This window comes from Brienomyrus brachyistius, chromosome 22, assembly GCF_023856365.1.
Source record: "Brienomyrus brachyistius isolate T26 chromosome 22, BBRACH_0.4, whole genome shotgun sequence".
Lineage (NCBI taxonomy): Eukaryota > Metazoa > Chordata > Actinopteri > Osteoglossiformes > Mormyridae > Brienomyrus > Brienomyrus brachyistius.
In genome coordinates, this window is record NC_064554.1 from 11,194,751 (window position 1) to 11,218,182 (window position 23,432).

Sequence of the window (23,432 nt, forward strand, 5' to 3'; positions counted from 1 at the left end):
GCTCACCGGGAGCAATTTGGGGTTCAGCGTCTTGCTCAAGGACACTTTGATGGGGTCAGGAGGAGCCAGGACTTGAACCTACAACCCTCCAGTTGCTGAATGATAGCGCTACCTCCTGCACCACCATCTTCCCCATCTAGTCCACAGACACTGTGAAGCACAGAAATCAAACTCGGCAAAGTAACCATCTGTGTGCTCTGATAGTCTCACAGACTACTGTGAAAAAGACAACAATTTTGGGCCTGCATTTGATGTCTTCCTGGAATCATATTAATCCTTCAATCCATGTTCTATAACCACCTATCCTATTCAGGGTCATGGGGAGTGCGGAGCCCATCACAGAGACTATGTGCACAAGGCAGGGAACGACCAACCTTTAATTTTCCACAGAGTAAAAATCAGTGCAGAGTTATTCTGCTAAGTGGTGACAAGTTTCACCACTGGCACTAGCAATATTAGACAAAAGTTATTGATCGAATTTTCCAGCAAAAAGGTATATATTAATGCATTAAATATAACTGACATAGAAAAATTAATTCCATTTGCTCATTTTTCTTGACTGTTTATATCTCTTTTCCCAGTACTTCCAAGTTAGCCCGGTGCTTGAGGTCAACCAACAGCAAGCTATCACTGTAAGCGCCAACCAATCAGCAAGCTGTTGCTGTAAGCACCAACCAATAAGCAAGCTATCACTGTAAGTACCAACCAATCAGCAAGCTATCGCTGTAAGTACCAACCAATCAGCAAGCTATCGCTGTAAGTGGCAACCAATCAATAAGCTATTGCTAGAAACACTAACCAATAAGTAAGCTATCACTGTAAGTATCAACCAATCAGCAAGCTATGGCTGTAAGCGCCTCCCCCAGTAGATCGTTTTCGAAAAAGCGAAAAGTAGGAACTAAAAAGGATTCTGGAACTGTCTGAGAGAAACTACACTTAGAGTTTCTGTGCAGGGAACACAACAAAGTTCCTAGTTCCATAAAATGGTTCTGTGGTGGGAATATGCCTAATAATAGCAGACTTGTTGCCAAAACAGCAACTATTTGATTGGGTGGGCCTTGGCAAAAAGGGCATGCCCCTGCCTGGTGTCTCTCACCTAACATGTGGGCTGTGTCCAAATTCAGTGGCTGCATCCTTCAAAGGACGCAGTCTGTGAAAGTGTAGCCTATGTTAGCTCCCTCCTTCGAAGGTCAAACAGAAAGTGTCTATTGGGATGGTCTGGCCTACGGATAATTTCCTATTTGCTTCACCTGCCCTTACCTTTAAGTCACAAAGTGCCGCTCCTATAACCCACTTTACCTCCACACAATAAATCTTGGAATACGTTGGGTTACAAAGGATCCATCAGGTGGACCCTTCACAATTTGGCAAAAGAAGGACGGATTTCTAGACTGCATTTGAAGGAGACTTTGAAAGGGGACAGCCTGGTCTCACTGCTGTGATGCGTTTAGTCTTTGAATACAGGCTTAGAAGGATGAATTTGGACACCGTGGTGGTGTGAGGCACGCTGCCCTCTGAGTAACCTTTCCTGCTGTGAATTGTATCCACACTAGAAGGCTCCTTCCTTGCAGGTGTGAGGGAGGGTGACCTTCGCTCAGTGGTGCACTGAGACAGGTTTGGGTCAGTGGAGAGGCCCTCTCCCTTTCCACTGGCAGTCCCCAAACACCACGCCTAGTCTAAGAGCACAACGTCACACCTGACCTGTCGGAAACTCTCACGGCATACATCAGAACGGCTCTTCTTCTCATGACCGGAGATGGACGCAGGCGGTCACACATCACATGTCACGTGTTAGATGTGACCCTGACTGCAAATCAACTGGCATCTGGCACCGAAAGCATAAATAAGTACAGTTACTTCCATGCACCTGATGTGCGTGAACCCAGAACGGCTGTCAAACAAGCTCACTGTCAACTGCTGCACCACACTACAGTCATTTTTCATCTTTGATAGTCAATGAGGGGTAGTGCACTTGGGGTGGGGGGTGGGGGGGGGGGTGTCCATTTGAAGTAATATTCCCGCCCCCCTCCTGTGGAGTACCAAACATGAACATCCTGGCATTCTGCCCATGAGCTCGTTACTGGGGAGACAGGCAATGGGAATATTTAATTAAGGTGACGCCGTGGGCTTGAAGATGAAGGATTGTCTGCTAAGATAGATGTTATCCTCTCGCTGAAAAGAGGCATTAAGGTAGAGTGTGGTCAGTAGGCAGGAGGGCGGCTGCGTGGCAGAGGATGGGACAGCTGGGCATGGCGGGGGGGAAGCCTGGCACAGTAGGGGGCCCCTTGCCTCCATGCCCGACATGCTAACGGGATGGCAGGGCATAAAGCAGCCGCCTCTCCTGGAGAGCGATAACAGGTGATCTAAGAATGACCCTTATTACCTGCAGGGAGCACCACAGGGGCATGCTCTCCCACACACATACCCACACACCATGTGAAGCTCACATACCCACACACCATGTGAGGCTCATATACCCACACACACCATGTGAGGCTCACATACCCACACACCATGTGAGGCTCACATACCCGCACACCATGTGAGGCTCACATACCCACACACCATGTGAGGCTCACATACCCACACACAATGTGAGGCTCACATACCCACACACACCATGTGAGGCTCACATACCCACACACCATGTGAGGCTCACATACCCACACACAATGTGAGGCTCACATACCCACACACACCATGTGAGGCTCACATACCCACACACACCATGTGAGGCTCACATACCCACACACCATGTGAGGCTCACATACCCACGCACACCATGTGAGGCTCACATACCCACACACACCTACAGTAATTCCTGTCACCTCACTCCTCCAGGGCTGGCTGCCCTGATAGACTGGCCCCCCGTCCAGCATGTTTCCCAGCTCCAGGCTCCTCTGCGACCCTTTACTGCCTAACCGTTTGGAAAATGAGTCCGCAATAACTTCCTAATTCCCGGCAATCATCTTGGAAAGTGTTTCTGTGCATCTCCCTGCATGAAAGATTAAACATTTGCTCAAATATTCCCTGTGTGCTTGAGGTGGGTCAAGAGGGTTTATTTGCACGGTTATATTAATACATTGATTATGCTGCTAGCATGAGCAGCCCCCCCTCCAGAATGCAAATGTGCACATTAATACACAGAGCAAGTTGCAGACAATGTTCACTTCTGTCTGTGTGTGATGTACAGGCGTCCTGCTTCACTAAGCCAGAGCTCCTTTCTCGGAGTATGTCCACTCACCCTGTTCACTGCAATCTGACAGCTCCCCGCTCACTCACCTTTACAATTATAGAGTAGCAAGTTCAACTGCTAGAGGGAATTAATCAATCTGACAGCGTGAGATATCACACTGCCCGCCCCTCCTACCCCCCCCCCCCCCCCCCCCCCCCAGAGTAAACACTCCTGATGTGCGAGTGTGCTCCTCCCCACCACCGGTCACTGTCAGGAAGACTCTCTGCTTTGCTCTGCTCTGACATGCTCAGCCTGACTTCACCTTGAAGCAGCACCTCAGAGGCCTTCAGCAAAGGCGCTGCGCTCACATTAGCAACAGAGTTGGACTGGGCCCTGTCCAGAGGTGGCCAAGAAGGCAGCACTGCACAGGCAGCAGGAGCAGAACTCAGCCAGTGCTCCACTTTTAATTACCTTCAGAGAAAGAAAGGTCTAAGGCAGGGGCGTGTACAGGGGCGGGGCTGAAAGTTGATTGATCCCTAGAGTGCCACTCCCCTGTCACTCACAGATTCAAAGCATATCATTGGCTAACGACATGATTGGCTGCTTTGTATGAATTATGGCCCATCACCTTAAAATCACCATGAATAATGATGGAAATTCACAGCCAGCTGTCATGGTAACAGCCCCTGCCATTTACGCGCTAATGCTTACACCCTGACGCAGCTCTGCCTAGGCTCGCTCGCTCCCAACGGGACATTTTGTGTAATTAACAACGAGCTTAAACCTCATTAAACGTGCGCACGTATCCTGAGCCACTGCTCATCTCCCACTTCCTGTTATGCTTCCTCAGCAGAGCCCCCATGCCCCCCCCCAGGACGGCTCGCTAAACTTCACAGGCTCTAGCTTTCATCTCAAGTCCTTTCCCATCACTCGCTATTCAAAAACCAATTTCTGTTGTGTCTGGATGATACGTTTCGGCTATACGAAGAGCCAGTGGCTGTATCAGAGCCCGAATACTACAGGACCCACCCCGCTCTGTGGTTCCTGGTGGGGGCGGCACCCACAGCCACCCTGAAATGTTTCTGGGATTAGCAATTTCAGATGAATGTCGCCCTCTACCCCTACCCCGTGGTATCACGGTGGTGTCTCGCCAGTCAGCATCTCACATGGGGCAGGTTTCACCATCGCCGTGGGTAACACTCTGCTGCATCATGGGATTGTGATTTTAAACATCACTGGATAATGCGTTCATTACAGTGTCTGCTGAGGCATCACTGCGGCAGTGATGCAATAATGATCATTTGCTTTGGCCCGGGGGTCACCGTGGGGCTTCGGGAACAGATCCACCCTGAAGGAACCTGTCGGCACATCGAGGCATCAGGAATCACCTTGGGAAAGATCGTGGGGGGGGGGGGGTGAATTCAGCGACGGCCCCTCTCACATGATGTTAAGCCAGCTGATGGAACAAAGATATATATTTTGGCAATTTGTGGCAGAAAGGCAGTTTTCCGTGCCGAGGATGTAGGACGTGGCTGGGTGCTCCTCGTACGGCTGTGGCGGGACCAGGGTGCTCCAGCTGTTTATTGCAGCGTGACGGATTTAGTGCCCTCCCGGTGCGGAGTGTCAGCCGCACATTCAAAGCTCCAATTACGGCACTGCGCTTCGGCGCCAGTGCGGACGGCGCATGCTAACAGTACGGTGCCCGCCCGCTCCCAGATCGAAGATGTGCCATTCCGCAAGACAAGTTATGCTTGTTGTCATGGAAACAGAATCAGGCAGGGTGCCTCCTGGGAGACAGACACGGGGCGTACTGGTACTTGCGTACCAGTGTGCTCATGCGAGCCCACATGTGGGCTTCTGCTTCTGCATCTGCTGCATATTTATCGATTTCCGTATGGGTGAGGGTGGGATGGCCTGGCGGCTCAATCTACCGAGCAACACTAAGTCCCGCCCCCAAACTAAACTTTCTCAGCGAGCAGCATCATTCCTGTGCTGGCCTCCATCTGCACTTCCTGTCTGAGTAGCCCCGCCCACATGGGCACCCCGGCTGTTCAGCTGGAGCGCGGTATGCATCGGCTTCTCTGCAGCAGACACACGGGGCAGGGTGATGCACAATCAGCCAGCATTACAGCCTGTTTTTCAAGGGCTTGTGTGAAGAGCACTTGGCCACAGCCCAAACGAGGCCTGAAAATGGCTGACAGATACGTGGGAAGTGAACGGAGAGACGGAGAGAGAGAGAGAGAGAGAAAGAGAGAGAGAGCAAGAGAGAGCGAGAAGCCACAGCACTGACCGGCGACAGACCCCTCCATCAGCCCCTGATCCATCAGCTGCCTCCCCCGACCTCGTATCTCACTTTTTACTCCCCGCAGATGGCAGAATGGAGGACAAGATAGAAGGAGGCAGGGAAGATGGCCGCTAGGTTGGCTACCACACAGTTTTACTAGGTGTGCTTTTCTGTCCCAGGGGATGGTTTATAATAACAGCAGAGCGGCAGCAGCTCCGCTCCGCACTTTCCTCCTCACTCTGGTCCTCACTGTACTCCCCACTCTGCTCCGTACTCTTACGGGATTAAAAATTTCACTCCCCACTGTGTTCCTCACTCTGCTCCTCATTTCACTCCCCACTGTGTTCCTCACTCTGCTCCTCATTTCGCTCCCCACTGTGTTCCTCACTCTGCTCCTCATTTCGCTCCCCACTGTGTTCCTCACTCTGCTCCTCATTTCACTCCCCACTTTGTTCCTCACTCTGCTCCTCATTTCGCTCCCCACTGTGTTCCTCACTCTGCTCCTCATTCAGCTCCCTACTGTGTTCCTCACTCTGCTCCTCATTTCGCTCCCCACTGTGTTCCTCACTCTGCTCCTCATTTCGCTCCCCACTGTGTTCCTCACTCTGCTCCTCATTTCGCTCCCCACTGTGTTCCTCACTCTGCTCCTCATTCAGCTCCCTACTGTGTTCCTCACTCTGCTCCTCATTTCGCTCCCTACTGTTACTCACTCTGCTCCTCATTGTGCTCCCCACTGTGTTCCTCACTCTGCTCCTCATTTCGCTCCCCACTGTGTTCCTCACTCTGCTCCTCATTTCACTCCCTACTGTGTTCCTCACTCTGATCCTCATTCAGCTCCCTACTGTGTTCCCCACTGTGTCCCTCACTCTGCTCCCCACTTGACTTCACTGTGCTCCTCTTTACCTGTACTCCTGACCTGTAAAGATGGTGCTGCCCTGCCCCGGGTCCCTGGGGGAGGCACCCAGCCTGACCTGCTCTTGTGAGACACCCACAGCCAGGCGAATCACAGAACCTCCTCCCATCAAGGCAATATATACTTGCAAACAAAAGCAGCTACATAAATGAGGGCCTCCCTGTCCTATTAGCCTTCACGATAGACGTGCATGAAGGCCCCCTGAGTGGGTACGGTGATGGGGCGGTGAGGAGGTGCAAACACAAGGAAGCGCAGTGTCAGGAGCCCAGCTGGTGTGGAGCTCCATGAATCCTGATGGAGGAGTCACTCCAGGCGAAAGCTGCACGTGATTGATGTGATCGTTTATTCATCCTGGCTGATTGTCTACAGGAGCCTCATGGCGATACTACCACCGCGTCTCCCATGCAGCTGAAAAGCTGTTTCCTTCTATCTGAAGCTCTCCTCATGTTCCCTCCTCTTCTGCCTCAGGCTGCAGGGTTGCTCACATGCGATCAGCCCGGTTCTGCCCCCAGTGGGCGGCGCGGGGCGGTGTGGCCCGCCTCGCTGGCCAGACCAGGCTGAGGGCAGCGTGATGACGTCAGTGCGTGGTGAGTGCGGATCTGCGGATTAGCAATGCTGATGTCCCACGCCGCGGGCCGATGACTCCTCTGTGCTGTGTTTCATGCCAACGATGCCCGTTTGAACGCCACAGTTGCCATTGTTCCTTTCAGACGGCCTCAGATCTGCTCCGTTTGGACAGCTCTGCTTTCATCTGCTGCCCCTTTTCATTTCCGCACCGTTCTTTATTCCGGTCAAAGCTGGCCCATGGAAAAGGCCAGCCAATCGGATGTGGTGTGCCAGGGGTTGATGGGATGGCACCCACACACCACAGAACAGCATTTATTAGCCGCCGAATCGGATGGATCCCAGCCGCCTGACAGCCCAATGCCATGGCGACAGGATGCAGGTCAAAGGTCAGCCCATCAATGACTATGTGTTTGCGGTGGATCGCAGACATGCAGGGGCTCAGCTGGCAGCCCGCTTCCTGGCCTCCTTCCCACCAGCTCCCGTACTCCTTCCGGCTGAGCGCTGCCAGGTCCAGATGGATAAGGCCGGTGCGCCGGCACCATGCGGGGAGAGAGCCGATCCTCGGGGGTCTGGGGGTGGGGGGGGATCCACGTGACACATCAGTCAGGACCGATGGCCGCTTCCCTGGGCACTAGTGGGCTTCGACTGACTGGCCAGCTGATAGCTGCTTGTAAGGAGGACTCTCCTGGTCTGGGTGGGGCTGGAAGCTCATGCATGAAAACCACCTGGGACCGGCCTGCCAGGGTGAGCAGGCCTGTGTGGGGATGTAGGCCTGTGTGGGGATTCTTGGAGCCATGGGTGCTGTGATTAAGGTCCCTACTGGCGCCCTCCAGGTCTCAATGAGTGCAAAATCACTGCTGCAGCATTCTGTCAATCACTACTCCTGGCCCCACCTACTCTGAACCTACCTGTCAATCATCACAGCTGACCCGCCTCTTTCTAATGCCCTTTTCCCACCATCAAGCCAGACCAGGCTGGATCCATTCATTTCCCGTTACTAACAGCATTCACTTGTACCTGACCATCACACTAAAGGCAGCGAGATCAGGCAGTGTCCACAAAAACAACAAGAACTTTAACTTTTATGTCGTTAATAAAGGAGACCTATCGAAACAACTCAGAAGAGTAAATCTGGGTGTGACACAGAGAAGGGGTGCCTAACCTCCCACCAAACAAACTGAACTGACCAATATTATGATGTTAGCCTATTTACTGAAAGGAGGAGGGTTTCTGAGGAACATTACGGGGCAACACTCGGTACAATGACCCAGGTGGAATGACTGGTCAGAAGCCCGTCCAGCGAGACCCATCTCTTCAAGGAACACTTCCAGCGTGGGTCCCATCCTGCCCCCTCCTCACTGACCACTGCACTTGGGCCTCCCTGCTCTGTCCTCACTGACCACTGTAATGGGGCCATCCTGCCCTGTACTCACTGACCACTGCGCGGGATCTACTCTGCTCTGTCCTCACTGACCACTGCAATGGGGCCACCATGCCCCATCCCCATTGATCACTGCAATGGGGCCACTTTGCCCCGTCCTCACTGATCACTGCATTGGGGCCACCCTGCCCCATCTTCACTGACCACTGCAAAGGAGCCTATCTGCCCTGTCCTCACTGACAACTCCACTGGGGCCACTGTCTCCTATCCTCACTGACCACTGCAATGTGGCCACCCTGCCCTGTTCTCACTGACCACTGCATTGGGGCCACTTGGCCATGCTGTAGGTTCCTTTCGTGGATTTTATACTTGACTTACAGGAACTAAGCCCTCGTGGTGCGAGATTGGTCCGATGTTCTGTATAGTTCTTGATCCAGTGCTGAATTGCACTTGCTACTGGGCTCTCACTGGAAGCTCTTTGTGCTTCCAATGTTTTGTCTGCCTTACTTGTGTGTCGCTTCGGGCAAAATCACCTACTAAATAAATAAATGGAAATGGAAAAACCAAAACCTTCAAGGGCTGCTTTTCAAGCAGAATACATTCCAGTGCAATTTGGTACATTCCGGTACAGGTATGTCCTGGTGCATTCCAGTACACTCTGGTTCATTCCAGTACACTCTAGTACACATCTACACATTTTAGTACATTCCAGTATATTCCTGTACACTTCCCACTACAGTGTAAAAACAGCCTTACTACTCTTTCAGGATGGTCTCACTGGTGCTCATGTCGCACCCAAACAAATGAAACGACATCTCTGCCTTGGGGTAGCGGGATAGAGACACACTATCATCGCATGGCTGAGCACTGTCCTCACAAACAGCCCTACCGCTGAAGGTAAGGCTTAGGGTTTGGGCTGCTTTGGTCCCTGATAATGCAGCGCTGCGGTAATTAATGCGATGGCCTCGACACAGTGCTGAATCCGGAGTCAAGATAGGGATGAGGCTCCTCTCCCCCACGCTCCTCCCTGCCGCGCCTCCCCCCGGCCTCTGTTCTCTGTGCTAAAACGGGATTCTCAGTCTCTCTCCTCTTCCCGCCGCTCCTCCTTCTCTCCCTTCGTCCTCTCCTGCTCTCAAGCCCCAGTATAAATATCCACTGCCTCCTTCATGGTGTCCTGGGTGACCTGAGGGCCTGGCCGGGCAGAACCTCATCTCCTCCAGGAGTTTGCAGAACAAGGAGACACACAGAGACCCTGCCTGCTGACTGGTGTCACACGGCATCACATGGTGTCGCACACGCTCAGCATCCTAACGCGTCTGTCCTGCCACAGGAGCGAAGACCAGCATCTGGCTAGATATTTGGTCTTTGTGGGCCTTGCTGACGCCCCGCAGGCTTACGTGCCCCTCCTCGGCAGCAATCCTTTGTACTCTTGTTCTTCTCCCTGTTTTTTGCCATCACCATGGCAACGGCAAACCTGCCTGCCCCATTGGTCAGGAAGCTGCCGGGTCCGTCCACATGCGCCCCTCCTCAGTGGAGGCCCTTGTGCCATCGGCTGTGTTTCGACCAGCATGGAAATCACCATTGCCCTCCACCATCACACAACTATCGGACAATGTCAGTAGCAAAATTACCGTGTCAACACATCGAAACATGGAGGAGGCCCTCTGATGCGGGCCCTTGTCTCAGCTCTGCGGCGCACCAACAGACGGACATATCATCTGACCACAAGGAAGCGAATGAACGAGTACCCATTCACATACCAGACAGATTCATTCCTGTAAGCAGCAGCATCCGCCTGAACGCAACTGATAGAGAAGGAAGTGTGGCTTCAGCTGCAGGGCCCATCACACTGCAGAGCAGACATGGGAGGGCGTCACCATATCCTGAGGACCCCTAAGCTCAGAGAGCTGAAGTGACAGTGAGATTCCAGTGCGGAGACAGACGTTGGCCCCACCTCCTTAAGCAATGGCACAGAATATCAGCTCACGACAGCCATTGTTCTTTATAGACATATTTAAAGGTGTTTTGTGGAGATGTCCCTAAAGCTGAAGAACAGACCTGTTCCCCATATCCACGCCACACACACACACACACACACTTTAGCCTCCCGGGGCACAGCAGGCAGCCCACGCTGACCCTGTTGCCTATCGGCAGCTCCTGCAGGGGGCGACATGGGCCTCTATTAACATATTGACCTGCCTGGGATCTGCATCCACAGCCCCTGAGACTTTGTGTGCTCTCCACCCAATAGCATGCCGATTATTATAGGCAATAGAGCTGCTTATTCTGTTTTCATATCCATAGGCTAAAACCTTGCTAACGCCAGGGTACAGCCAATCAGAACATGCCAACACTGTAAACATGACTTCCCAGAGTTCCCTGTCTATGGAATCTGCATCATATTCACTCCAGATGACTCTTGTGGATTAAGCACAAATTGCTGGCTGTCTTTATAAACAGATACATTACCAGCATAATCATAACCGTAACCAGGCTCATATCCCCCACGCACGGTTGCCATGGAGGACCAGGACATGGTGCACTGACTGCTGAAACACCAGAGCTGTCATCGGGAGGGGGGGGGGGGGGGGAAACACCAGGGGTCGTCACGCTTTCCCGGGGTCGAGGATGAAGAGGTGAAGCTGCAATGACAGGCTGGCATCAGGAAGGCGTTCCAATGCCGAGGGGCAGTGCCTGGCAAGCAGTGCCTGTGTGTGCCATTTGTCATTGGGTCTGACTCGTGGTCACACAGGAGAAGCGTGGTGGGAGACAGTGGGACAGGGAGGTAGGCGGGGGAGCGTGTGTGTGTGTGTGTGTGAGCGGGTGTACCTATCCTTATGGGGACACAATGTTCCCATAACATGATAAATATCCATTTTTTTTCCCTTATGGGGACCGGTTTCCTGGTCCCCATAAGGGAAAACTCTATTTTATAAAAATCAGTGACTGCTATGAAAAAACTAAAAACGCAAAAACTCTTGAATTTTGCCTGGTGACTCATGGTTAAGGTTAAGGTGGGTAGGGGTTAATGTTGTCATTGTTGAGTTTCAGGTTCTACCCGTAGAAATGAATGGACGGTCCCCACAAAGATATGAGTAGAGGTCTGTGTCTGTGTGTGTGTGTGTCTGTGTGTGTGTGTGTCTGTGTGTGCGTGTGCGCGTGTGTGTGTATGTGTGTGCAAAGTGAGATGGAAAGAAGTCTGAAGCTAGCGGGATGAACAGCCCCCCAGTTCCCTGGTCTGCTATCCATGTCCCCAAGTGATTTACCGCTGTAGGAGTATTCCTGCTGCTTGCTGTCTCGCCCTCAAAGGCTGAGACGCACTGTTTGAAACACCCTGCGATTCTCAGGCCAGACCGGGGGGCACAGCTCCCCCTAGAGGGTCAGGAGTGCATAGCCCCAGCCCCAGTTCTGCAGGGGGCATGTAAAAGAGCCACCAAAACCTCAAATTCACACAAAACGGGGTGGAGCAGAGACGGAGTCACAATGAGTGACAATGCTAAGCAATCCATACAGTCAGGACTCCGTCTGTAACCTGCTTTGCTATCACCTGTATTAATGAGCCTCCTTGCAGTTACAACCACGATGGCTGGAGAGACAAAGAAATAATACTACCCATAATTCCCAGGGCTGTGTATACACTAACTGCGGGGCGCAAGCGACTTTGAGAAACTGCAGCGAAGTACAACAGGAGACCAGCAGCAGGTAAATAAGATCAGTAAATCCTGCATTGTGAACATAGTTCATGTTCCATAGAGAAGGTAAATCACATGCAGATTTGTTAACCAATCGAATGCTCTGCGCCTAAACACACACGGGAGACAGAAGGGTACTATGACAACAAACACACAAATATTCCACCCGTGTCTGCAAGAGGGGGGGCTTAGGATTCTCCGGGAAGTTTAGTACATCTGCATTCCACTGACTTGCCGAGGGAGTGAGGAGGGGGCCACTCCGGATGACATGACGGGTAAACTGCCCCTCTGAAGGTGCTACTCATCTCCTAGCAAATTGAACAAATAAAGAGCCTGAGTGGCCTGAGGTTGCCGCGTGACATAACAGCTCCGCATGATGAATCACGCTGCTCTTCGGCGTCATGATGAAGCTTCAGAGGCCCGATTCCTTGCTAGAGCCATCCTGTCCCAGGGAGGCAAACCCTCATTATACCAGCGCGAGGGACCACTAGGGGGCGCCATCATCAGTAGACATTAGTAACTATTTAGAGGCGTCCCCTCTAATCCTGGCTGGGGGGCTCTGCTGAAGTCACTAAGCCCGCATCTAGCATGCCGATAAGGTGTCAGCACTCCCCCCCCCCCCCCCCAAGTCACATAGTCCTGTAGACAGCGAGTGGGCGGTGATGTACTCAAATCATCCGATTTACAGCAGAGATGAGGCTCCCTCTCTTTTCCCCAGAATATATGTGTGTGATCTGACACCCCCTATAAGGGGGGGGGGGGGGGCAAGGGGGGCAGGGAGGCAGTGATGCGCATCTTCTCTGTAATTGCCCCCTCTCCTTTCCTCTCTTCCTTGACAAAGACAAAGAGCAGATTCGCTTCATCCCTGGGGAAACCACCTTCACTGTCCAAATTCAGTGGATGGCTCATCAAGAGAGAATCTGCCAGAAATACAAGTTGCTGTTCAAGCCAGGTGTAACCAAGCTGGGTGATACCAGAGCATAACTAAGCCTCGGGCTGGGCATTCCCGGGCGTAACCAAGTCTCAAGCTGGGTGTTACTGAGCCCCAGGTAGGGTGTTACCGGGGCGTAACCAAGCCTCGAGCTGGGCGTTACCAGGACGTAACCAAGCCTCGAGCTGGGCGTTACCGGGGCGTAACCAAGCCTCGAGCTGGGCGTTCCCGGGCGTAACCAAGCCTCGAGCTGGGCGTTACCGGGATGTAACCAAGCCTCGAGCTGGGCGTTCCCGGAAATAACCAAGCCTCGAGCTGGGCGTTACCGGGACGTAACCAAGCCTCGAGCTGGGCGTTACCGGGGCGTAACCAAGCCTCAAGCTGGGCGTTACCGGGATGTAACCAAGCCTCGAGCTGGGCGTTACCGGGATGTAACCAAGCCTCGAGCTGGGCGTTACCGGGGCGTAACCAAGCCTCGAGCTGGGCGTTCCCAGGACGTAACCAAGCCTCGAGCTGGGCGTTACCGGGGCGTAACCAAGCCTCGAGCTGGGCGTTACCGGGCGTAACCAAGCCTCGAGCTGGGCGTTACCGGGACGTAACCAAGCCTCGAGCTGGGCGTTACCGGGGCGTAACCAAGCCTCGAGCTGGGCGTTCCCAGGACGTAACCAAGCCTCGAGCTGGGCGTTACCGGGGCGTAACCAAGCCTCGAGCTGGGCGTTACCGGGCGTAACCAAGCCTCGAGCTGGGCGTTACCGGGGCGTAACCAAGCCTCGAGCTGGGCGTTACCGGGGCGTAACCAAGCCTCGAGCGGGGCGTTACCGGGGCGTAACCAAGCCTCGAGCTGGGCGTTACCGGGAATAACCAAGCCTCGAGCTGGGCGTTACCAGGACGTAACCAAGCCTCGAGCTGGGCGTTACCGGGGCGTAACCAAGCCTCGAGCTGGGCGTTCCCGGAAATAACCAAGCCTCGAGCTGGGCGTTACCAGGACGTAACCAAGCCTCGAGCTGGGCGTTACCGGGGCGTAACCAAGCCTCGAGCTGGGCGTTCCCGGGCGTAACCAAGCCTCGAGCTGGGCGTTACCGGGATGTAACCAAGCCTCGAGCTGGGCGTTCCCGGAAATAACCAAGCCTCGAGCTGGGCGTTACCGGGACGTAACCAAGCCTCGAGCTGGGCGTTACCGGGGCGTAACCAAGCCTCAAGCTGGGCGTTACCGGGATGTAACCAAGCCTCGAGCTGGGCGTTACCGGGATGTAACCAAGCCTCGAGCTGGGCGTTACCGGGGCGTAACCAAGCCTCGAGCTGGGCGTTCCCAGGACGTAACCAAGCCTCGAGCTGGGCGTTACCGGGGCGTAACCAAGCCTCGAGCTGGGCGTTACCGGGCGTAACCAAGCCTCGAGCTGGGCGTTACCGGGACGTAACCAAGCCTCGAGCTGGGCGTTACCGGGGCGTAACCAAGCCTCGAGCTGGGCGTTCCCAGGACGTAACCAAGCCTCGAGCTGGGCGTTACCGGGGCGTAACCAAGCCTCGAGCTGGGCGTTACCGGGCGTAACCAAGCCTCGAGCTGGGCGTTACCGGGGCGTAACCAAGCCTCGAGCTGGGCGTTACCGGGGCGTAACCAAGCCTCGAGCGGGGCGTTACCGGGGCGTAACCAAGCCTCGAGCTGGGCGTTACCGGGAATAACCAAGCCTCGAGCTGGGCGTTACCGGGAATAACCAAGCCTCGAGCTGGGCGTTACCGGGATGTAACCAAGCCTCGAGCTGGGCGTTACCGGGATGTAACCAAGCCTCGAGCTGGGCGTTACCGGGGCGTAACCAAGCCTCGAGCTGGGCGTTACCGGGGCGTAACCAAGCCTCGAGCTGGGCGTTACCGGGATGTAACCAAGCCTCGAGCTGGGCGTTACCGGGCGTAACCAAGCCTCGAGCTGGGCGTTACCGGGACGTAACCAAGCCTCGAGCTGGGTGTTACCGGGCGTAACCAAGCCTCGAGCTGGGCGTTACCGGGGCGTAACCAAGCCTCGAGCTGGGCGTTACCGGGATGTAACCAAGCCTCGAGCTGGGCGTTACCGGGGCGTAACCAAGCCTCGAGCTGGGCGTTACCGGGGCGTGACCAAGCCTCGAGCTGGGCGTTACCGGGACGTAACCAAGCCTCGAGCTGGGCGTTACCGGGGCGTAACCAAGCCTCGAGCTGGGCGTCACCGGGGCGTAAGTAAGCCTTGAGCTGGGTGTTACCGGAGCATTACCAGGGCCTTGTTTCTAGAGCACACCCAGGGAGTTACTAGGGTATAACCAGGGAGTGGACAGAGTGTTACTGGGGTGTAACTGTGTGTCTGTGTGTGTGTGTATGTGTGTGTGTGTGTGTGTGTGTGTGTGTGTGTGTGTGTGTGTGTGTGTGTGTGTGCGCACATCCTATTTCTGCTGCCCAGCTTTTTTGTGTGACCAGATTAGGGGAGACAGTGATTGTGCATAATTATAACCATGGAGGTCCGTGCTGGGCCCAGCTGTAATACCATAATCAGGCCAATTACACAGAGCTTCGATTCTCTTCTGGTTGGGGGAGGGCAAGCTCCCTCACAAAGGCCACACACTGACTGTATTCCCACCCCAAGAAGAGCCAGGGCCCCTGGTCACTGGTGGAAGGGGCCATTTTGGCAGTGATGGAGGGGGGTCCATAGAGGGTGAGGGTTTTATCTCCTGTGACTTGTGCCTAAAAACTGAAGAACTTCAATTAGTTTTTATACTCAGCAGCTCCTACGGGCCGATTTACTGCAGCAAGTGCAGAGAGAGTGAGAGAGAGAGAGAATGTTTTTCTACACTGAGTTAATCAAACTCGTCGTGACTGTTACCCTATAACACCCCCGCAGGGAACAATATGCCCAGGGGCATCTCTGCGATTTGGATAGCAGTGAGCAGAGACAATCGGGGAGGATCGTTCCACTCCAACTGGTGTCAGGCACCTTCTACTCTTCACCACAATGACCCCCAGCCATCTTCAGAATGGTATATGCCAGCACCCTTCATAAGAGTGGAGCCCTGAGGACCATGTGTCCGGGTCTGCTGGCATAAGTCCCAGCACAAGCAGCTGCTTAGATCACAGACCATCTGGCCAGGTGCAGATGAGGGTTTAATTGAAAAGGGACCTGATAAACAGTAGAGCAGTGTGGGCCTGGGATCCCCCACCTCCCCAGCCCCCAACTGCATGGAGCCACATCAGCATCCAAAAAGAGATAAGGAGCTCCATCCCAGATCCTGAAACAGTCACCCAACAGGGACAGATCAGACAGGCGTCCCGGACAGACACCTGCCCGGGGCCTGAGAAACCCCATCACCAGGGCTCGTTTGATTAGAGTTTGCCTTGGCCTGGTGGTACGTAGCACTGGAGAGCTCCTTGTTTAAGTTGGGAAGGAGAAGTTGAGCAACGCCGTCCCTTCCCCCAGCCATACATCTGCGGCCAGTCAGCAGGGAGCCAAAGCTGTGCAGAAACACCGTCCCTCAACACCACGTGGCACCCACAGTGTGCCGGGTGAGGGGCCACACTCTGACACAGAGGAGGGGTTGTTCACACCGAGATGGTCTGCATGAGGTGAGACCACCACCAAGAGGAAGGGGAAGCCGTGATTCCCTAGTAAACATTTCAGCACCCCATGATGTGATCTCACTGTGAGGAGTGGCAAAGAGGAGGAGGTGACACAGGAGGACTGCAGGCGGTCACCTTCACACCATGGGCAACCGAGGTCCTTCTGGGGCTGCATTGCGAGTCAGCATGGAGAGTCAGTGCCACAAGCCAGTGTGGAGAGTCAATTTGGAGAATCAGTGCCACAAGTCAGTATGGAGAGTCAGCATGGATAGTCAGTGCCACAAGCCAGTGTGGAGAGTCAGCATGGAGAATCAGTGCCACAAGTCAGTATGGAGAGTCAGCATTGAGAGTCAGCATCATGAGTCCACATGGAGAGTCAGTGCCGCAAGTCAATGTGGAGAGTCAATTTGGAGAATCAGTGCCACAAGTCAGTATGAAGAGTCAGCATGGAGAGTCAGTGCCCCAAGTCAGTGTGGAGAGTCAGCTTGGAGAATCAGTGCCACAAGTCAGTATAGAGAGTCAGCATCATGAGTCTGCATGGAGAGTCAGTGCCATAAGCCAGTGTGAAGAGTCAGCTTGGAGAATCAGTGCCACAATTCAGTATGGAGAGTCAGCATGGAGAGTCAGCATCATGAGTCAACATGGAGAGTCAGTGCTGCAAGTCAGTGTGGAGAGTCAGCATGGAGAGTCAGTGCTGCAAGTCAGTGTGGAGAGTCACCATGAAGAGTCAGTTCCATGAATCAGCATGTAGAGTCAGTGCTACATGTCAGTGCCATGAGTCAATGAGGTGAGTCAGGGTGGAGAGTGAGTGTAAAGTTAGGAAGGCTGTCTCTGAGTGGAATTAATGAGAAACATTTGAGTATTGGGTAAAGTTCTACCTTTTCCGAGCTACAAGGGGTTTGTGCAGGATTTCCAGATTTATCCTGAAAGCTAATCCCTCAGCCCTGACCCGCTTGTTTCAAGATGCAGCTGAGTTCACGTTCTTTTCCAACTGGCAAAAATTTTAAGGCTGAAATCTTCATCAAAAGGTATTGGTTACCCTCTCCTGGACACACAAGACGTTAATGTCTGTGCAAAATCTAAGTTATGTGATGAAGAGTTTGAAGGAGATGCTATTTGATCATGAAGAGGCAGTCTAGGCATCCCAATAGGACCAGGTCAGGGCCTGTCTGACTGAACATTCTCCTGTTAGCGGCCAAGGTGAGGATTATAAACAGTGAAACACTAACACCAAGTAGGCGGTAAGGAACACTATAGCTCACAGAGGATCACAATCACTATGGCTCACAGAGCAACACAGCCACTATAGCTCACAGAAGATCACAGTCACTATGGCTCACAAAGGAACACAGTCAGTATAGCTCACAGAGGACCATAGTCACTATGACTCACAGAGGAACAAAGTCACTATAGCTCAGAGAGGATCACAGTCACAATGGCTCACAGCTGGCTGGAGGGACTGTGTCTCTGTGTGTCCTGCACATCACCTTCCTTCGTTCCCTCCCCAGGGGCCCGATGGAGTTTGTAATGCATAAAACAGACCAATGAGGTCACCTGACCGGAGACGGGATGCATGATTCCACCAGAGCAAGGCAAGATACACTTACTGCCATCATGTAGGGGTTGGGATGAGAGAGGGGGGTCTCGGGTTCGAGCAGTAAAGGATATGGGCTGGAGACCAGGCGGATGCACCAGCTGCGGGGGCAGGTGGTCTGCTTGAGGCAAAAGAAGACGACAGGAGCCAGCTCAGGGAAGGGCACCACCAGTGTGCTCAGGTCCTCGCTGATGTCATCGCCCGGCCCCGCCTCCTTTGCTGTCTCCTCCCCCTGGGTGGGACCATAGTCCTCGCAGGGCCCCGCCCTTACCCGAGCCACGCCCAGAACTCCGGGACACTCCTCGCTCGTCATGACGACACAGAGACCTGGTGACAGGAAGCGGGAAACGGCATCACATGGTAAGATGGCACATTCTGGACATGACACAGTAAGTGGGCACATTCGGAGCGTCACGCGAGAAAACCATAGGCTGTTTCTGGATGACTGGCATGACAAGCATGAAATCGCAAGCTGCTGGCACACGGCCACCGTGTGGATCAGCGTGTCGGCGTGTGACGTCCCTGCGCCAGGTGCCTCACTCCCAAAGGGATGCGCCGACACGCCTTAACACGCTTATGTAGCCGCCGACACACCCACGTGTTTGTGTTCGACAAATTGCAGTTAATGAATGCAAATGTGATAATGGTGCGGGATCTCACCCCCAGCCCCGCTGGGCCTGTTTCACTCGTGTTGCTTTCTGACTCTTTCTGCCTTTCTGTTTAATCCCACCCTGGACTTCTGACTGCACAGTGGTTCCGTTTAGCTGGCTTTCCGGTTCCCTTCCACCCATTTCGTCCACAGACTCGTACCCCTGGCCGGCATGGAACAGGTACCCCACACCGTTCTCTAGGGCCCAACAGTGAAATCACTCTGTCGATGCTGCAATTTGAACCAGTGGCATTTCAATCACAAGCCCAGAACCCTAACCCACTGAGCCACAGACCAGCCTATTGAGCGGATCAAGTGGGAGTTTTTTCCAAGCTTTTGGCAAAGTGAGCAATTCTGGCGGCTCAAGCAAAAGAGCAATGACTGACCCCTGGAGACAGAGGCTACTCCATCACTGACCTTCAGGCTGACCTTGATGAGCTTGTGCTGCCCCCTGCAGGCTGGCAACAAGACGACACGCACAGTCTCGCTCCCACATAGAAACGACTGTCTACATCAGGGAGCACTGGCCCACTGGCGCGAATCATCCTCACATGATCCTCAGCAAAATCGCTGTAGCGAATGTATGTACATTCTGAGGTGAAAGAGGGGGTTAAAACAGTGACAGACATAGGATGATTTCACAGTGCATCTGTAACCAGTGAAAGCCATAATTTAACAACCTATTTCATTAAAAGACTGTCTGCTCTGAGCTTTTCAGAGCTCGACGCTCTTCTCCTCAGGCTGAGCCAGGCCAAACTCCAGTGTGGCCACTGACACCCGGGGGGGGGTCCAGCTTCACAGGACAGGACATGACAGGATAATAGTGTGAACTTCAGGGCACTGCGCTGTTTTTGGGCGAATGTACATGCAATACAAATAGGCAATAAGAACTGAAGGCAATTTTTCCGTGCTGATACAGAACATGCTGAGAGCGGCGAGTGAGCAGGCTTTGGCATCCCTTTAATTCAGCATCTGGACGGGCTTCAGGTGAAGAGAGCAGGAGGCGGACGGTGCGTGTAGCGTAGGTATAGATGTGCGGGGGCATCTACACCGGTGTGTCAGTGTGTGCGTGTCAGTGTGTGCGTGTCAGTGTGTGTGTGTCAGTGTGTGCGTGTCAGTGGGTGTGCGTGTCAGTGTGTGTATGTCAGTGTGTGTGCGTGTCAGTGTGTGCGTGTCAGTGTATGTGTGTCAGTGTGTGTGTGTCAGTGTGTGTGTGTCAGTGGGTGTGCGTGTCAGTGGGTGTGCGTGTCAGTGTGTGTGCGTGTCAGTGGGTGTGCATGTCAGTGTGTGTGCGTGTCAGTGTGTGCGTGTCAGTGTGTGTGCGTGTCAGTGTGTGTGCGTGTCAGTGTGTGCGTGTCAGTGTGTGCGTGTCAGTGTGTGCGTGTCAATGTGTGCATGTAGGTGTCACATCAACATGATGGATGCTCGTTTGGCTCCAGGAAGAGGAGAAGCAGGACAGGCGGAAACTCACCCCCCTGAGATTAACAACCGTCTGAGGGAGGTGACTTGACCAGGGTCATATCCGGCAGAGGCGGGTGTGGAGGAGCACATCCGGCACCTCCTGGGCAAGCAGGACGCCCCAAACAGACATGAGAGCTGATTTGGATTTCAGGTCCAGTGGTTCTGTTTCGAGCCTTGTACATGATCAGGGACCCAAACCCCAGCTCTGAAGGCCTTTCACAGAGGGGGTTGGAGACAGTAGTGATGCATTAGGGTTGTTTGACAGGAGAACATGGGGCTTGGCTGGGTTTGCCGATCAGGGCACAGGGTCACGGGTCACTCACTGGTGCCCGCCGGTGTGTGGCACTTAAGGGCAGTCTTGGCCTCGTTTTGCATGTGAACCTTTTCAGAGAGGTGCCCTTTCCTCTCTGTTTACACCAGATTTTATTCTTCAGAAGCGATCAGGCTGCTAATGCAGTGACAGCAGCAGAATGCAAAATGTGCAGCCCTACAGTATCACAGAGTGCGGAGATATCGATCTGTCACCGTGACGACGGCTCCGACTGGGACAGCGGCAAAAACCACTTGGCAGCGAGGAGCGGTATTGTGTATTGGCAAAAATGTCCCCCGTCAGGGTTATACAGGGCAGGGGGAGGTAGGGGACGAGACAACACAAAGCAGACATCAAGTAAAGGAGCCTAATTAGTAGCCAATGAGGTACAGGAGATTATAACCAATGGGATGGGTGCTTTTTGTGGCGTAACGGAACAGCACATGTCTATATATAGGCGTTGCTGAGACTGAACGCTGAGGGGAGGAACTGATATGAACAAACGTGGTCAGCTAACACCCCCCAACTCCACAGAAGACACTGATTGAAAAAATTTCTCCATACTGTCTCTTAAGTTCTAAATGTCTTTTTTACTATTTAAATCAGTGTGTTGTGCCACTGAAAACCTGCAATCCGGGGTTAATAATGTATGTATGTACACAGCCAGTCAAAAGCCTGGACACGCCAAGCCGTTCATAGTGGACAGTGATAGTGTCACACCAGATTACCTGGCCACCTGACCTAAACACAGCAGAGATGGTTTTGGAGGAGTCTGACCAGAGAGTGAAGGAAAAGCGGCCAATGAGAGCTCAGCATATGTGGGACCTCCTCAGGACAGCTGGAAAAACATCTTAGGAGGCCACCTCATGGAACTGGTGTAGAGGAGATGGTAGGGGCAGCCAGTCCCTGGAGCATCTGGGGTTAAGGGTCTTGCTCAAGGGCCCAATGGTGGGATCACTCACCTAACCCAGGGATTTTAATCAGCAACCTTCTGAGGGGGGTAGCTGCCCCACCACAAGTATTTGGTCAGCGCATAATTACATATTATGGAAGCACCCCGCTTCAGAGCTCCATCCTCCTGCAAAAGGAGGCATGAGAGCGGCCGAAATGGCTCGTCAGCCCACTGCCTTCTCCATCTCCCAATCCGCTTGGCACTCACACTGCGCGGCACTGTTGGGGGAGACACCCCAGTGGCTGCGTGGGAATGTGTTTCTGCAGTAAATCATGCGCTGAGCTGAACTTGCTCAGGGAAAAGCTGAAGGTGGCATTTAAGAGCTCATCCTCAGAGTAAGGATCGGCTCCGGAATGCTCCAGAATTATCCGGGATGCTCTGGAATGTTCCGGGATGCTCCAGAATGCTCCGGTATGCTATGGAATGCTTCTGAATGGTCTGGGATGCTCCGAAATGTGTGGTTTTCCATACACAACACTCTGCAGCCACCAGAGCTGAGACCAGGGGAAACAGCAGCTCTTTGGCTTGGCCTGTGACTCATCAACATCCATACTGCGATACCAAGCTGCACAGTCGACTGTCATTAAACAAACATGCTTTCAGTGTACATGTGCGCTGCAAAATGCTGACCGCTGCTCTACAGCCATTATTAATACGTAACAAAAAGGGTTTTTACGTTTAAATGGTGAGTCGGAAATCAGGCACATGTCCTCCGTTTGGCTCTCCGCTGGACAGAGATCTTTATCCCAGGCTTAAAATCGGCACACCGGAATAATGAGTAATATCGGCCCCTCCCCTGACCGTGCTAAACCCCCGTGACTGCGAGTCTTTCTGGTAATACGGCAGCGAGATTGGAACCCTCCCCCGTGCAAAGTCAGGAATTCACACCTCCGTATGTCCCTCGCTTCCCGCTGGTACTGGTTTTCCGCAGCTACCCAGGCAACATACGGCTTCCGCGGTATTCCCAGAGCACCCGCTCCAGCTGGAAGCTCAGACACCCGGAGTCTGACTGACTGCCTCTCGCACGGAGGGGGGAAGCAGACCGGCCTGGTGGAGGAGGACTGTCAAGCCCTGGCAAACAGCCCCCCTGGCAAACAGCCCCCTGGGGCGTCTCGCCTGGCAGAGGGCAGCCAGGGCGTCACACCCATCTGGCCCACAATCAGATCTTCTGGACGCCTCCGGCAGTCTGCAGCTGCCGCCTTCGCACTGGCTGAGCTTCAGGCCCTTTTCAGTGGCATCGTGGGGTGCCCATGGGATTAAGGACCCCACGGGTGACCTCAGCACTGCCCAACCGGCCATTCCAGTGCGAGCATCACTAAGATGATTCTGCTGTGATTGACGTGGAGGACGGCCAATGGACGGAAATGGGAGGGGGCAACTCTGTCACATGTTTGGTTTGGTACCTCTAACATCACAGCTTTTGTATCCTGAAAGCACAATATGAGGAAAGACAGAGCGAGTTCCGAGCTCTACACTTGCTTACAGATTCCGCACCAAATGTCCGGCTTTGAACCGATGCTGAAATCCATGGAATACCTGGGACGTGGGAACGTCTTGAATTTCCTGGGAAAGAAACGGCTGCTGTGATGAAGGTGACGCGCTCTGACTCCTCCTCCCGCACCATATACCTTGCATCACAGCCAGAGGTGTGTTTAAAGTAACAGGCCCGAATGCCAGTCTGCGGGGCCCTCAGTGAAGCGAGAAGCAGCCTGGCGACACTGCAGCACTGCAACGCTAACAGGTGTGGCGCCGTGGGATGTGACTCATTAAATTAGCATATTTTAATTTGTGCTGAGAAAAAGGGCTCAGTGATGAGAACGGATGAGTCTGTGGGACCCGCTCCGTCCACTCGGGGGAGCCGATCTCCTGCTCCACCCTCTCCACTGTTCCATGTATCCACCTTTCTGGTCAGGGCCAACACAGCACGAAAAGCCCGAGAAGGAAGGCCGC

At 53.6% G+C, this 23,432-nt stretch overlaps 1 protein-coding gene across 5 annotated transcripts in view; it reads right to left on the reverse strand.

Moving 5' to 3' along the window:
- Positions 1 to 23,432, reverse strand: part of LOC125718524 (voltage-dependent T-type calcium channel subunit alpha-1I-like) — a 99,330-nt gene that overhangs the window by 60,673 nt on the left and 15,225 nt on the right. For all 5 annotated transcript variants that reach the window (XM_048992431.1, XM_048992428.1, XM_048992430.1 and 2 more), the window contains exon 2: positions 18,185 to 18,437. In XM_048992431.1, coding sequence (XP_048848388.1) covers positions 18,185 to 18,437 — 253 coding nt within the window. The remainder of the gene's footprint in view (positions 1 to 18,184; positions 18,438 to 23,432) is intronic.